Source organism: Anoplopoma fimbria, chromosome 5, assembly GCF_027596085.1.
Source record: "Anoplopoma fimbria isolate UVic2021 breed Golden Eagle Sablefish chromosome 5, Afim_UVic_2022, whole genome shotgun sequence".
Classification (NCBI taxonomy): domain Eukaryota; kingdom Metazoa; phylum Chordata; class Actinopteri; order Perciformes; family Anoplopomatidae; genus Anoplopoma; species Anoplopoma fimbria.
In genome coordinates, this window is record NC_072453.1 from 13,991,558 (window position 1) to 14,006,566 (window position 15,009).

A 15,009-nucleotide genomic window follows, 5' to 3' on the forward strand; every position below is an offset into this window, starting at 1 on the left:
AAGAAAATAATAGGAGAAAGAATTTCCCCTTGACAGCTCACCCACAGCGGACTCGACGTGTACTTTTCAACGGTAGCTCGAGGAAAATATCCCGTCTCCCCGCCTAAAACAAAGAGATGTGAGAGCCAGATTAGCGAATTACCGAAACAGCTTTCCTTTAAGGCTCTTCTCGCTCTCCTCCTGTCAGAGCTGTCGGCAGAGAACGGGGTAGAACATGAGACATTAACCTCCATGTGTTTATTCACAAGGCCCCACAGGCCAACTGTTGAGGATGAACGCAGACCCATCTCCAACACTGGCGAAGCGCAACAATCACGATGTGTCATTGGAGGCAAAGACATGAAGTATTAGCTGCCGCTCTCCTTTGTGTCTTTCACAACTTCATTTTTAATTGAATGCCCTATTTCTGTGATGAGTCACATACCTTCCGCGCAGCGCCAGAGTACATCGACCTTCACTATGACGTACAGTCATGGTGAGTCATAGCGCACATTAGCTGTGATGATTTGCCAAATTCAAAAGCTGCCTTGTTTTATTTATTTAAAAAAAAAAAATTGCTGGATGCTAGATCAATGGATCCCGACCCCGGGACCAGGATCTTGCATCATGATGCAAGATGCTGAAAAAAACCCATAATATTATTTTCTTTTATCTCTTATTAGTTAAACGGCTCTTAACTCATCGACAGGTATCAACTGGTGACAAGGAGATGCAAATACAGCAAGACTATTTCAATTTAGCTGAATTGAAACAGGCTGCACAGTGGTGTGGAGTTGTGCATGTTCTCCCTGTGTCAGCGTGGGTTCCCTCTGGGTTCTCCGGCTTCCTCCCACAGTCCAAAGACATGCAGCTTAGGTTAATTGATGACTCTTAATTGCCCGTATGTGTGAATGTGAGCGGGAATGGTTGTCTGTCTTTTTTACTCTGCCCTATTCTTTGGTCGTTTCAGCGGAGCAGAGGCATTGAAGCTGCATGCTTCATGTACATCATCATTTCCTCTATAAATCTGTTTCCAGTTCTCTTTTCACATTTTGCTTTTATTGATTCACAAATTTCTTCCTCAGCCAAGCGTAAAAACTTGTTTTGCGATATTTCAAGATTGTTTTCGACGTTTTCACAATTCCACTAAGATTTATGTATAAGCAAATTGAAAAGGCGCACAAAGAACAAGTGGTGAAAATAAGAAGTCATGTAGCAAGAGAGTGCAATAAGGGCTTAAAGACAACTTTGAAAACACACTATAAGCATTGCACAAGCAGTTACAACTAATTCAGCTTACTCAGGCTATAAAAAACTGTTCTTTATATTTTTCCCAGCATATCATGCAAACAGGCCTGATGATAAGAACAGGGCAATACAAAGCTTTGTTTCGAGGAAGTTGACCCGCATACCCGTGACCCACTCAGAGTGGACTAGCTGGGAACCACTGAATTACATCATCATTAGGCAATCTGACTGAGAGCAAGTAGAGGGAACCCCCAGGAAGAGCATTTAGCTGTGCAGCAATTCTGGCAGAGTGGCCACAATCAGAGGTGCACAATCATTCTAAAAGAAGTGACAGTCAAATTAAAACAGTTTCCTGGCCGTAACAAACACTCCAAATTGGCTATTTGTATCCACGATGACAATTTTTGCCATTTGGTCCAATAAAAATGTTTAAGTGCCGTTATACTAGTGAGTTATTTTTCTACAATACATTTATGAGGGAGCCAGCAGTTCAGCCTCTAACTCTTTTGCATCAGAGGCAGCCTGCAAAACTTTTTCGATGTTTGTGCCCACTTGAGCAGTTTTAATTGGAGCGAATAGGTCGCCAATTTGGAACACTATATCCTGACATCCATGCCACCAGCAGGAAACAGCTGCTGAGATGTTTGCTTGTTTTATTGTTGTGATAAAACAACTGAAATGTTCAACATGCTAAAATATAGTTTAACAGTAGTACAAAGAGTCAGCAAACTGACTCACTCAAATGAGTTCTGCAGCAATATATACCTAACGTTTTCTATAACATTGCTATCTTTATTGGCTAAAAGCTCTTTCCAAGTGAGGCTGAAGTAGCAAAAGGGCATACAATGAAGCAAGTGAGCCTTTTATTGCTTATGAATTCAGCCTTTCATTTGCAAGAGGAAAATTGTGTTATTTCTTCTTTCAAAAGTCTGACTTTAAAGGGTCACACGGCAAAAAGGTTGTAAACCACCACTCGATCAAATGAAGTGTCACAAATTACTGCTTCAATGAGAGTTTCTGCCTTTTCTTGTGTGTGTGTGTGTGTATAGAGTCAAAGAGAGTGTTGAGTATGGAAGAAGAATGATCTCTCCAACATTCCTCTGTTTTTCCTGGCCTGTCTGCTTGCGAGTCATGGTACTTTGGGAGCCAGCACGGCTCCACCAGAGGAGTCCGACTAACCACAGTAATTGTGCCGTGCCGAAGCCGCCTTCCCCAGCCCCGGGATTGAACCATGAAATATTCGAAAATGCCTGGGTTAAGAGAGGGGGGTCTTTGGCAGTGCGACGTGAAATGTGAGACCATAGAGCATCTTTAACAAGGAGGCGGATAGAAAGCCAGCCAGCCTGCCAGCCGGGCAGCCAGGGCACACGGTGGAGTCCTCTGAAGGAGAATAATTATGGATGTAAGAGGAGATATTGCGCTGGGAGCAGATCAATAGTGCCCACGTTCTGCTGGCGCTGAGGCCAGTGTATTTCTGTCACAGCAGGAGAGAGTGCAGGATATCAGCTTGTTGCTTGACAGATTCACAAAAGTTTGAACACCGACGGACTTCCCAGATAGCCTTACAACCCTCATCCCTGTCCTCTTCCCCCCCAAAATCACTGCTGCTTGGAGTCTGGCTGGTTGCTCCCACCCCATCTCCAAATCCTCTTATCCACACAGAGTTGGCAGGAGGACTGGCCTTTGTCTACTCATGATTGTATTCCCACACTCCCGGCTATTCAGTCATGTTTTCCAGTGTCGTTTTGGAGAACTCTCCCAATCTCCCTCATGGTTAGAAAACTCTTTATAAGAAAGTGACAAATACATAAAGACCAAGCATAATATACCCACCCGCAGTACCAAATTAATTTGCTTCATTCCATGGATAATAAAACCTACGGGCTTTTATTTCAGAAATGTCGCTCCCACTTGAACTGAATGAAATGCAAGTTTTTTTATTTTATTTATTGTGGCTTTTTGGATTGCATCATGCCAGTATTACCTTACCATGGCGTTGTTTCGCTCTCCCTGCAACATCCATCACATGTGAGCTGTGTGCATAAATGTGAAATGATTAAGCCTCCTTGTTGAGTGGCCCCTGCCCTCCATGCAGCTTTTCATTTGGCAAATGGCCATCTTATGCCACATCAACACGTTGGACATCATCTCAATTTTTCTATGGCCAATTTATTCAGACAAAGCTCTCATGTCCCTTGTGCACACAAATGGTTCAAATTATACTGAGAGCTTCTTTTTTTTTTTCCTCTCTGGGTTTTTCATTGTCTGAAGCATGCAAGTCCCTCCAGAGCAGATCTTTGTTTCTCATTAGGGGGTAAATAGAGCAGGCCAAATGCCCATATGTTTATTATACACAGGAGGACATGGTCACCGTTCTGTTCACTGAGGGGAAAGAAAACAGTTTGCTTTCTTGACCTTTTTGTTTGCAGTGCCTGGAACCAGACATCTTTTGTATTTTACTGGATAATAAGCTGCGGAAAATTTAACCTCATCAAAAGTTTTTACAGCAGTCTTTTCAATAAACTCTTTTTACCCAGAGTGAAAAATAAATGTACAATCATAACCGTTTGCAGGTCATTATTTGAAGCGGAGTTACACGCAATGAAACATCTGCAAAGGTAACAAATGTGTTTATGTTCATAGAAAACCGAGAGAAAACAAGAGAATAATCGTATTTAATGACACTTGCATGACAGCCGAAATGCACAATGATATAAGCAATTAACAGCAACTGAAAACTAGGTTAAACATTTTGTATTTCTCTAGAATACTTAACATTTGTGACAAAATAAACCATCATACTTTAAATTAGAAAAGACATCCGTTAGCTTCAAATTGATGGTAGTTAACACTTAAACCTAATCTGGTTCATCAGGACTGTGTGGATGTGTTTTGATCAGATTTGACTCACTTGCAACATGAGCAAGCTACTCAAAGTGTTGGGGATTCTTATCTACTTACTTCCTGATTGGTGCATTTTTCTTATAGCAAGAAAGATGAGTACTGGCAAAACTAAAATACCAACTTTTGGTAAATCTAAAAAAAAAAAGCATTGTGGTAACTTTAGCAGATGAAAGTGTGTGTATGAAACTAGAGGGCATTAAGAGAACTTAAACTCCACAAGTGTTTAACATTTCTCTAGCTTACTGCACCCAAACACGTTGTTTCGATCAATTGATGTATTGACCTTGAAGCTTTGCCCCAAAGAGCTGGAATCAAGTTTGCAATTCAGTTGCTTTCATATGCGTGGCTAAGAAAAAAGTAATCTTCGAACTGTGAAGACCTGGATCCTGAAAAATTCAATAAGGTGGACCTTGACCAAACAAATTGCAAGACAATCAATACAACTTGAAACTGAGGCAAAAGTAAGCTCTGCCTCTAGAGCAGTCTGGTTCATTCACCATCCTTCCCTTTATCCACTGCCGTTGCTTGAGAGATGGCCAGTCTCTGGTAGTCTGACGTTGTGCACTGACCCCTTGTTAGAGCCCAAAGGTGAGATGTGTGATAGAGGCCCTCAGTGCTGATAAGGCCATCAGGCTGATAACTAACTCCCCTTAGAAAAAAGCTGCTACTGCCGCTGCCACAGCTTCCATTAGCACCACCAGACCGGCTGAATGTCTGCCTGCTCCCTCCTGCTCTATCTGAGGTCACATCCTCTGTTCTGAGCCCCTTATGCAAACCCTGCTTTCCCCATGCCGGGATTGCTATCGGCAGAGATATTTATGTACTGCACATGTTTCCGATTGTTTAACCTTTGGACCTGTGCTGTAGGTTCTGCTGTCGTCCCCGTGGGCTTTCTAAGAGTCCTCTCTCCTGCCCTTGTAGGCAGACGGAGATAGTTTGGGAGCAGAGGCTGTTGCTTAAAGTGTGTAATGGACTGGCAAGAAAGGGCACTGTTGAAATTGGTCACAGGAAAGCTTGAGTCAACCCAGCACCTGCTTTCAAGTTTGGATAAATCTCATCAAAATGGATTTAAAGGGAAATGTTCGAGCATATTATTTTTGGGTATTTCCTTGATTCTGGTTCAGCTAGTGCACTGACGGTTGAAAGATGCCTGTCTAGAAAGCCTGTGGTGTTGCTGCTTGCAGCTTTCTCGATAACCGCTCATACAAACGGCTTCACGCTCGACGCTGCGCTTCCTTGGGTCCTCAGCAATACGCCTGCAATGACATACAGTAGTTGCATCAGACACCTAAGTCGCAGCTACTCGAGGTCAGAAACGGCGATGAAATATACTCTGGTTTTAGTGAGAAAAACAGGGAAAGACTTTAACCATAAGGCATGGTAGGCAAACGGCTATAGATTTATTATGTTGTTTACATAAGGAAAGAAATTGAATCATGTTACTAATATAAGTCAATGTTCCCTGAGATAACTAACAAAGGGCCCCCAAAGCACTTAAACAAATCAAATGTATACTACTTACTGTGTATTTCTACTAAAGAGGAAAACAGTGATGTGCTAAATTTACACCACAGAGAGACTCGCAAAATGTTTAATATTAAAAATGAGTAAAACACGAGTTATCACTCTGTTAACTATCCAGCATTGAAAAATTGAAAGCTCCATCTTGAATAGGCGTTCAGTACATTTTAGTACATTGTGCTGATAATGCCTCTTTTTTCACTCTGCACTTGAGCTGCTAAGTTAGTATGATACAAACATACACAATTTGAATTGCAATAGCATATTGGTGCGTTCCTGTTAAGGCTCGTGCTTGTTGGCTAGAGGAAAATAAAGAAAAGTTTGGTTGTAAAGTTATCCAGCGTTTGTGTAGCGCTAAATTATGCAGACTATGTATTCATAATACAGAGCTACTCAGCCATCAAACATATTTAGTTTTAATGTGCGTTAACCGTAAGTGTGCAATGTGCAGCCGTAGTATGTTAGAAACAATAAACAAAACATATACATGTAATTTGAATGAATGATTCAACAGTTACTCAATTATAATGGATTTTGAATTTTTTAGCCCCCAAAGTGACATTACAACAGTGCATTATATAATGAACATATCCTGAGGCGAGCACAGGGGTTTGACAGCAGTTGAAAATGAATACTCTCTTATGCACCGCAGAAGGTAATGCTAATGTAAATGCTCTTTCTCACAACAATACACCATCTGGTGAGCAGCGGAAGAAGTTATAGTAGAGGTAGAAATAATGGGATTATTTAGAAATTAAAAAATTCTCAATTGCCAGCAGGTGTTTCTTGCTGCTTAGCTGTCTTTGCCTGAAGACATTAGAGAAACGCTGATAAGAAGACAGATTTAACGTAAAACATTTGGGAGTTGTAGGAAGCCCTCATTTGGAATTAAGCTAAACTTCCTGTGCGTGGCAGATGTAAGTCACAAAAAACCCTGTACGATCACACACAAACCCCCCCATGGATGGAAATAACTAGGTAGAGATGAAACATGCCACTTAATGGCCTGGGAAACCTAAAGTCAAATGCCATCAGTTGTTGTTGAGTAAATTCCCAGAGGCAGTAAAAGCGACTCCTGCCTCTCTGGAGTGTGTTGCTCCGTGTGTGTGTTTACCCTCATGTTTGTGGCATGTCATGCTTGAGCAGGATTGCTGCATTCTCCTGGGAGCTACAGGAGTGCTCAGTACAGGTGATTTATTCCTCCTAATCTGTCCGCGCGCTGTAGCAGGCGGCCGCCTTGCCTCCACCCAGCATGAGTGAGGCGCTATCATCTCGCATGATCATATTAATAGTCACCTGCGGTCGTTATCGGCCCACATATCTTTGACGTGGCAGCTTCCCGTTTCAGCGGCACCTGGACTCATGCCGCTGGGGGCTGACGTCCTGACACCCAGGAGGCGTCATCTCTGTGACCCCAAGTCCAATTCAAGGGCATTTACAATCCCAACAACCATCGCCTCGATTAGTTATTCCCTCTCCACCCCCCACCCATCGACCTGTAATGTATGCTGTGGTAATCTGACTGGAAACGCTTGAGTTGGATGCCAGATGTTGTTTTCACTGGGCATTTATGGAAGCTGTTGGACTCGCCTCAGTGATGTCTTCTTACACTTACATGCAGGGAATGAGGACGCTGTCATCTGTCACTGTTATGCATAGATAATATAATGTATTTAAGTGTTGATAATTGGCTGAAATATTAGAGATGTCATGACCCAGTCATGTTCAGTTTAGCTTGACAGGTTTGAGGTCAACTCATCTGTCCAGACCAGATTATCTATTCTCCTTTTGGTTTGCACAGTTTGCAGACGAAGCCAGCTATTGCATTATTAAGTCAACCCTACAACTGAGAGTCAGTTCTCCATTAAATGGTTGTAAGCATGAAAACGATGTGTAACATATATTGAAATGCCAAGAAATGAAGAAGAAAACAGGGGTGTTGTTGTAAATGACTTGTCAGGGCTGCCCCCCCCCCCCCCACACACACACACACACACACACACACACACGCACAATGTCAAATACAATTCAATTTCTGCCTCGGCATCAGCTCGGGGTAACACGGTCAAGCAAATGCCTATTTTCTGAATGGCCTTGGGAGTTATGCTTTTCAGCTTATCAGCTTTTATTAACCTTAGCACTGAGGTTTGCTCTTTGATTTAGATTCTTTGGGAAACACCGAAATTGGATTTCTATTTCTTTATTTTTTTTTTCCCCAAGTCTCACTCCTGCTGTGACATATGCTCAACAGCTTGTTTTCGCAGGGGAGGAAAAACTAAATGCTTGCTTTGGTTTGTAGCTGGCAATATTTTATGATGAGAGCAAATAACAACTTCTCTAGTTTAATTAATTTCTTATCGTTCAAGTGACCTCGTACACCATGGCGCTTTAAGAGCACGTATGCATTCAATGTTATGGCCAGTAGGATATGTCTGTCATGGGATGCTTAGTAGCAAGTTGGACAGGGCTATGGATCTTGGAAGTTTTTTCCTCCCTTTTTTATTTGGGAGATGAATGACCAGTGTTACTCAACAGAGCGCAATGGGAAAATGTAGTAGGGTTGGATTATCGTTATGTTATCCAGAGCCCTGAAGGCCAACTTTACTCTTCTGTTTAGATAAGGTATTATATAAAGTCTGGATGCATATTAAAGCAGTTAAGCTTCATTAAAAGGAAGATAATTAAGTCTATGCAGCATGGGTAACCTACCTACACACTATGGCCGCACAGACCAGACCTGCTAGACTCCTGTCACATACGGTGTCAAGGAAAAACAAAATGTGAAGCTTTTGAGAGCTGCCCTTTTGCATGAAGTGTGTATTTCCTCTTTCATTTTGCTTGGCAAGAAATTGTAGACTCCCGCCCCCCTGACTGGGCTCTGGATTATTAGCTTAAGCTCTCTAAAAATATCCCTTTGACTGTTTAAGCCTCTGACAGCAGCAACATCTCACACATTCTGATAGCTTTATACTAACGATGGCTGCAGAGGGCTCATGCTCTCAGCCCGCCTTGTTATCTTTTACCTTGTTTGCCCGAGGAGGAGAGGGAGGAGAATTTACGGGCCCCCACGAAATCTGCAACAGTCCTCTCTCTCCTTTCGGAATCAGACTCTGAGCGGATCATCAAAAGGCGAGCATGCAATCACAGCAATCTCCGAACAAACGAGATGCTTTTTTTGGGCACAAGAGGATTTTGCCCAGATGTCACTCGAAGCACTTGTCATTGTTGCGACAGCTGTAGAAGCACATGGACCGTCATCTGAAAACCGTCTACAACTACATACCGAAACAGCACACGTCTAATGTGAAACATACACAGCCTGAAAAAATAAGATTTTTGAATATTAATCATGTAAACCCCTTAAGAAATTGTTACTTTTATTGCCTATCATTTCAGTTTTATTGACTTGCCTGTGTAGTCGCGGTAATTGCATATTTACCACCATATAGTATTTATCATACCAATACGTTAATATATTAGCTTTAGCTGAGTTTACAGTACCAAATATTTGTGATGGTGGAATTCATAACAGCTCATAGAAATTAATAAATTCCTAAAAGGGATTACGCTGTACACATGTGTCTCATAGACATGGCTTCAATTATCTTTTCTTCTAACACCCACACTCTCTCCAAAGGCTTTTCTCACAAATATTATAGCTGCTAACTAGAGAGGGAGAGACGGAGGGTGAGATAGAGGCATGTGCCGCTCAACAGCACCATCGTTATTCCAGCCCTTCATTCTCTCTGTGTGTCTCTTTTTAAAATGCTTCCAGAAGGAAATATTGCTGTTTTGACAAGACATTTTCCAAACTGCTGCCGTCCCTGTGAGATGCCTCGTGCTCACTGGTGATGGAACGTTCCTGAGGAGAAAAGTCAATATGTGGTTGTAAATAAATGAAAACAAATGTGAGACCTAAGCCTTTCAACAGATTGAAAAAGGCAAAGGGAGGAGAAAGACTGCTCACCTTTACTCATTATAAAACTGCTTCTTGACTACAGCGGCTAATTGACTAGCCTCCGTGCCCCTGTGTGTGTGTTGAAGGAGTAGAGGGGAGGGGGGCGGGGGGGTGATGAATTGACATATTGCTGGCGCTCTGATGTTGATCCAAGCGAGGAGCCATGAGGCTTCCCCCTCCAGGGACCAGTAACCTTATTGTTCCATGTCATCTCCTCCCCTTCTGTTTGAGGACCAGGTTGTCAACCTCTCCCCAAGGTCACGCAAATACTAGCCCCCCTTCTGCAGATAATTGGATTGTTTAGAATCATAGCATCAACTTATTGCCCCGTCTGGGGTCAAAAGTGAATTTAGTGCACGAGGTTGTCTGTCATGATTTGTGGCATCGTTCTGAAGCGACAAGCAACAGCTTCTGTCACCAGATAAAGTACCTTACCAGTGGTTTATTTTGGCCTACAAATCACATATTGAACATCACAGCTAACCGTATTGCAGACCATGCTGGTGTGTTATAGGATTTTTGGAGAGCATACATTGGTTTCATTAATTTCTTTACAATATGATAAATCAATTAGCAGAGCCTTAAACGTCCCAAAAACACTGGTATGATTGTTTACTTTATTACATGTTTGCTGAACATAGTCAAATGCAAGATGCACCGTAACGTGTAGACTTGTTTTGGTATATATATTTCCCTACCATTCCAGGCATCTGTTGATTAACATTAGTCCCAAATTGATATAAAAAAAAGCTATAAGAAGACTTGAAGACTTTTTGACCCAGCAATTCATGCATAACTCTTCAAATGTAGGAAGTACGATTAGGTTTCACTTTATTTTTATCCAATTGAAAAATGAAATTGAAGACTCTTGAAACTTGAAACTCTTGAGTTTTGTAACCTGATAATAATGGCTAATTAAACCGTCATGCAATGCAACAATGTTCCTCCTTAACATTGTATGGAAACCGATGGCTGCCTGAAACAGTCGGAAAAATACATCCAAATATCTAAAACTATATTGCAGGAATTTGGATTTGACAACTCAACCAAGTTTTCAAGAGTTTGCCATGCAATTCTCATGAAATACTTAATTCAATGGAAACCAATGGCCGCCTGAAGTGGTAAAAAAATATCTCGAATGCTAAAACTACACCATATATGTGATCAACTGAAAGCTATCTCGAAGATCAAACCTTTGTTCTGTTTGGCGGCACCTGTGGCGATAATCGGTAATAGCTGGTTTGTTTTTGGATCTCACTTCCAAGAGATCCAAACAGTGTCGCCTTTCACGGGAATGGTGTCAGTTCATGATACTTCAAGTAGTTTCTTCAGTTGGCCATTCGCTCAATTATGATTTTGTTATCTCATTGGGGCCATTTATTGTGACCTTACAGACATTTACTTGAATAAAAATCCTGAGATTATTACTTTAAGCATCGATGTCAGGTTTACATGATATGTAGCAAAGGAGAAAAAGATGAAACACTGGTATGGGCCTTTAAAGTGCACCTGTTATGAGACTAAAGAAAGATGGTGGGTGTTGAATGTCTGCAGTGCTGGGAATTCCCACGGACCGGCACATATTCACAGTTTCAGTTGCGGTTTCATGGCTGAAGGCTGACGTGCTGTTACCTCATGCTGCCGTGGTAAGATGAGATGAAGTGGGGCAATAGATTAAATGGGTGGGCTGCATGCCTATTAAATCAGGGGCTGGCAGAGCAACACTAACTCGGGTTACTTATTCTCAAGTGACATGGCCGCACATGTGAGGAGAGGAGGCAAGCGAGATGTCTTTACTTCACGTCTGGAGTGTGACATCGTGCTCTGTTTTGAGACTCTGTAATTAACTGCTCATTTGTGTGTTTTTTTTTCTTCTTTTCTAGGAGGCGGCCACATTCGCCGAAAAGCTCGGCTTTGAGGTGAGTTGACCAGCAATTGTACACTAAACAGATCCTAAAGGTTTATTTTTGCTGATAATGAAGTTCTTTTTGGACAGTGATTGATGTGCTATTATACTCTCCAGGCCTTGCAGCAGTTGCTATGGAAACCTGGCAGTCGTCATGGTTTCTTTGTTCAGCCAGCTCTCTGTTATGACGCACTCTGCTAGGTCTGCACCCAACATCGCCTACAGATGTTATTTATTGAATTTTGAAAAGCCTCTTGGGAAGCTGAGAAGTTGGGCATGGTTTCAAGCCTTTCTCTGCAGGCTCGGGGCTCATCAGGTTGCCTGGTTAAAAAGCCTCCTCATTATCTTCATTGCACTCAGGGATGATACTGTGTCTCTTCCCCTCACTGCTGTGGCATTACACCACACTGAAACACGCTGTAGTCTTTTAGTAAGCAAATTACAGCCACCTGTGGTTTTAGATTATGGAAATGAAAATTACAGTGCTTGTTTCCCCATAGAATGTGCTTTAAAGTGGGGCTGCCTCTTACGTGTGAAATGAATGTTCCCTTGGTCTATTTTCTGCTTGTCTTTTGCATATTCCTCTCGCTGCCTTTTAAATGTGAAATCAAAAACACAAATAGCCGCTGTGTATGTGTGTGTGTTTTTAAATGGGCTCAGGTATTTTAAGTGCCTTCTCTCTTTCAAAGGTAGAGCTGCCTTCAGTATAGCTCTGCACTGTGTGAATAATTGTCATCCCGAATCACTAACGGTGTGATCAACGTGACTGGAATAGAAATGCAATCCTGATGGCAGTGACAGGTTTAAGAGAGGAGAAGGGATGAAGGCAGGAAAAGAAGGGGGGGGGGGGGTGATGGAGGGGGCCTCATATGAAAAAGAAAAAAAACCCACAAAGGGCAAAGACTCTCCTACTAGTCACAATCCTTTGACATTTTCCATGTCAATTTGATTTGCCAGAACACTCTGAAAAATTGCATTGGATGAATGTGATTTCTCAGATAACATCAGTGGTGTGTACACTGTACTTACTGCATTTCTAGATGGTTGTAGTTCAAAGAGGTTCTTCACAATAGCCTTTTTTTTTCTTCTCATCACTTTCTGATGGCATTTTTACCCCCATTCTGTAGATGTTCAATGACAAGTCTTCAGAACATCAATATATAGCATATACAGTAGTTTCTAGAACTTTGTTATGAAAAGGAAAGGACAACTACATTGTTAAACCAGAACTAGTTGTGTACTTTTAATGAGTACAAGTGCTGAAAGGCTGTTTAATTTGTATATAACAGGGATCATTTTCCAACCCTAATATAAAATATGTCAAATGTGTTGAAATCTTAAATCATGGATATATTAGTTTGACATAAGATTCTTAGCGCAAATTCCACTTACTGGAAATATTCCGGAGCTTTCAGTCTTTATACTAACGATGGCTGCTCCGGAGCTTTCAGCTTTCTCATCTCATGGCTTTCATAAGCAAAAGGGGTTTGCTCAGTTGTCATGGAGATTGTTAAAAGGATGGTCCGTTGCGTCACATCCGACCACCTGTTATCATGTGACAAAAATTCAAACTGTCTCCATGACAACTGAGCAAACTCCTTCCTGCGAGGAGTCAAGAGACACATTCAAATTTCCAGGAAGTGGATTGATCTTGTGGTAAGAATTTTTTATCAGATCAAATTCGTGTTATGATTTCTCTTATTATCCATCACACAAAATTCTACAATACGAATCGGAGTAGTTTTTCTCACATCATTGTTCAAAATCAACTATTAATCAAACATTTGAACACTATTTAATATCCTCAATTATATGATACTGCTATAAGACAATAAAAAACTGAGAATCATCATTCCGTTGTACCAAAAAACTATTTATTTTATTACAGTTAAAGACCAAGTGTACAGAAGTGTGACATATTTAAAGCCATTGGGTTTAATTTAAATTAATTTAGAGTCCAGTTAATCGGTCAGTGTGTCACATTTGAGTGATACTATAATTGGATATTGTATTAGTAGCTGCCCAGTTGTCAATAGCAGACATTGTAATCATTACATTATGGAGGACTTGCAAAAATGACACATCTTCTGTATAAATGCTTTTTTTATTTCCAAAACAGCAATTAGCAGATCTGAGCACAGTGTCCTGATTGTGATCTGTTTCCTTTAAATGCTAAAAGAACTATCTACATGGCAGCTCTGATTGAATCTTTCCCTGGCAGTGTTTGTCAAACAGCCTGCAGTGGAGATGATCACTTTCTGGCTGGCTTCAACAGAGAAACACAATTTAACACCCTTGTGAAGCTTTTATATTTCACGCCTTGTTGATTTATGTCTGATCAATTGCCGCACAATCGTAAATATTGCCATTTGTCAGCAGTAAACTAAATTGACCGTATAATTTGTCAATTCATTTGTTTTGCACTCGTGTTATTTTCCTGCTTCCTTTTCCCATAGGAACTTGTCAGGTGTGTGTTTCTGCTGGGCAAAATGTAGGAAACTGTGTATGTGTGTGTGTTTATGTGTGAGTAGCTTACCCCACCAACTCTGGCCCTGAGAACCTTTTAGCTCCTAAACTTGAGTAGAGCGCCTTTTTTTTATGTCGGTGAACATAAAACCGAAGGGTGACAATGTGCCGAAGCCTTGTGTGGTTTTTGCATTCAGTGTCTGGAGGAGTGCTTGTGGTTACATCCAGTCACAGTGACAAATTGCCTTTTTTTTTTTTTTTTTTTTTTTTTTTTTTTTCACCATCGCCTGCTAACAGCCACTGTATTAACCTCACCATTAGCACTTACTTAGAGTGTTACACCCATTTTTCCTCAGCTCCGGGTCTCACCGGACCTCTCAGGGCTGATTAAAGGACATTTGGGAGGCATTTAGAGGTGTAAAACCTCATTGGTTTGAGTGAACCAGTGTGGCTGGTATTGGGTTGGAGCCTATCTCTCTGATTACTCCCATAACCACAGTATTTGATCGCCCTGAAGGAGTTACAGTGTTAGCTTTGACACAGATGCTAGAGGCGTCTACGACCCTTAATGCTAGCTCCTCAGCGTGCTGTATTATGGAAGAGCGGAGTCCACCCCACTGCGAGGCGGCGATAAAGACATTCCACCTGCTCATTGTACATCATGATGAGTTAATAATAAAGTAGCACTGACAGGTGTGGTTTTTTTTATCCCTCTCATGATCAAAGGCAAGCACTCCGGAGAGTTCTGTCGTCTCCAGGCGAGAATATCCATTCTGTGCAGATGCTAAGAGAGAGATGGCCTGTTTCAGGAAGAGAATGATACAGTACACGCACCACCTATCCCTTCAGCTCAGAAGTACCTTTATCTGACAACAGCATATCTTCACATGCTTATTTTCATCTCACTTAGGGAATATGACATTCTAATATTTTTAAAGCTCTCCTGTAACTGCACGCAAACATCATCGAGCGCTGCTATTGATCTTTTTTGAAGCATTTTCTTTGCCCAGCTGGTTTTATTATCACT

The 15,009-nt window shown here is 41.5% G+C and overlaps 1 protein-coding gene across 2 annotated transcripts in view; it reads left to right on the forward strand.

Moving 5' to 3' along the window:
* The window catches only part of adkb (adenosine kinase b), a 100,933-nt gene that overhangs the window by 76,617 nt on the left and 9,307 nt on the right, over positions 1-15,009 (forward strand). For both annotated transcript variants that reach the window (XM_054598894.1, XM_054598895.1), the window contains exon 8: positions 11,494-11,529. In XM_054598894.1, coding sequence (XP_054454869.1) covers positions 11,494-11,529 — 36 coding nt within the window. The remainder of the gene's footprint in view (positions 1-11,493; positions 11,530-15,009) is intronic.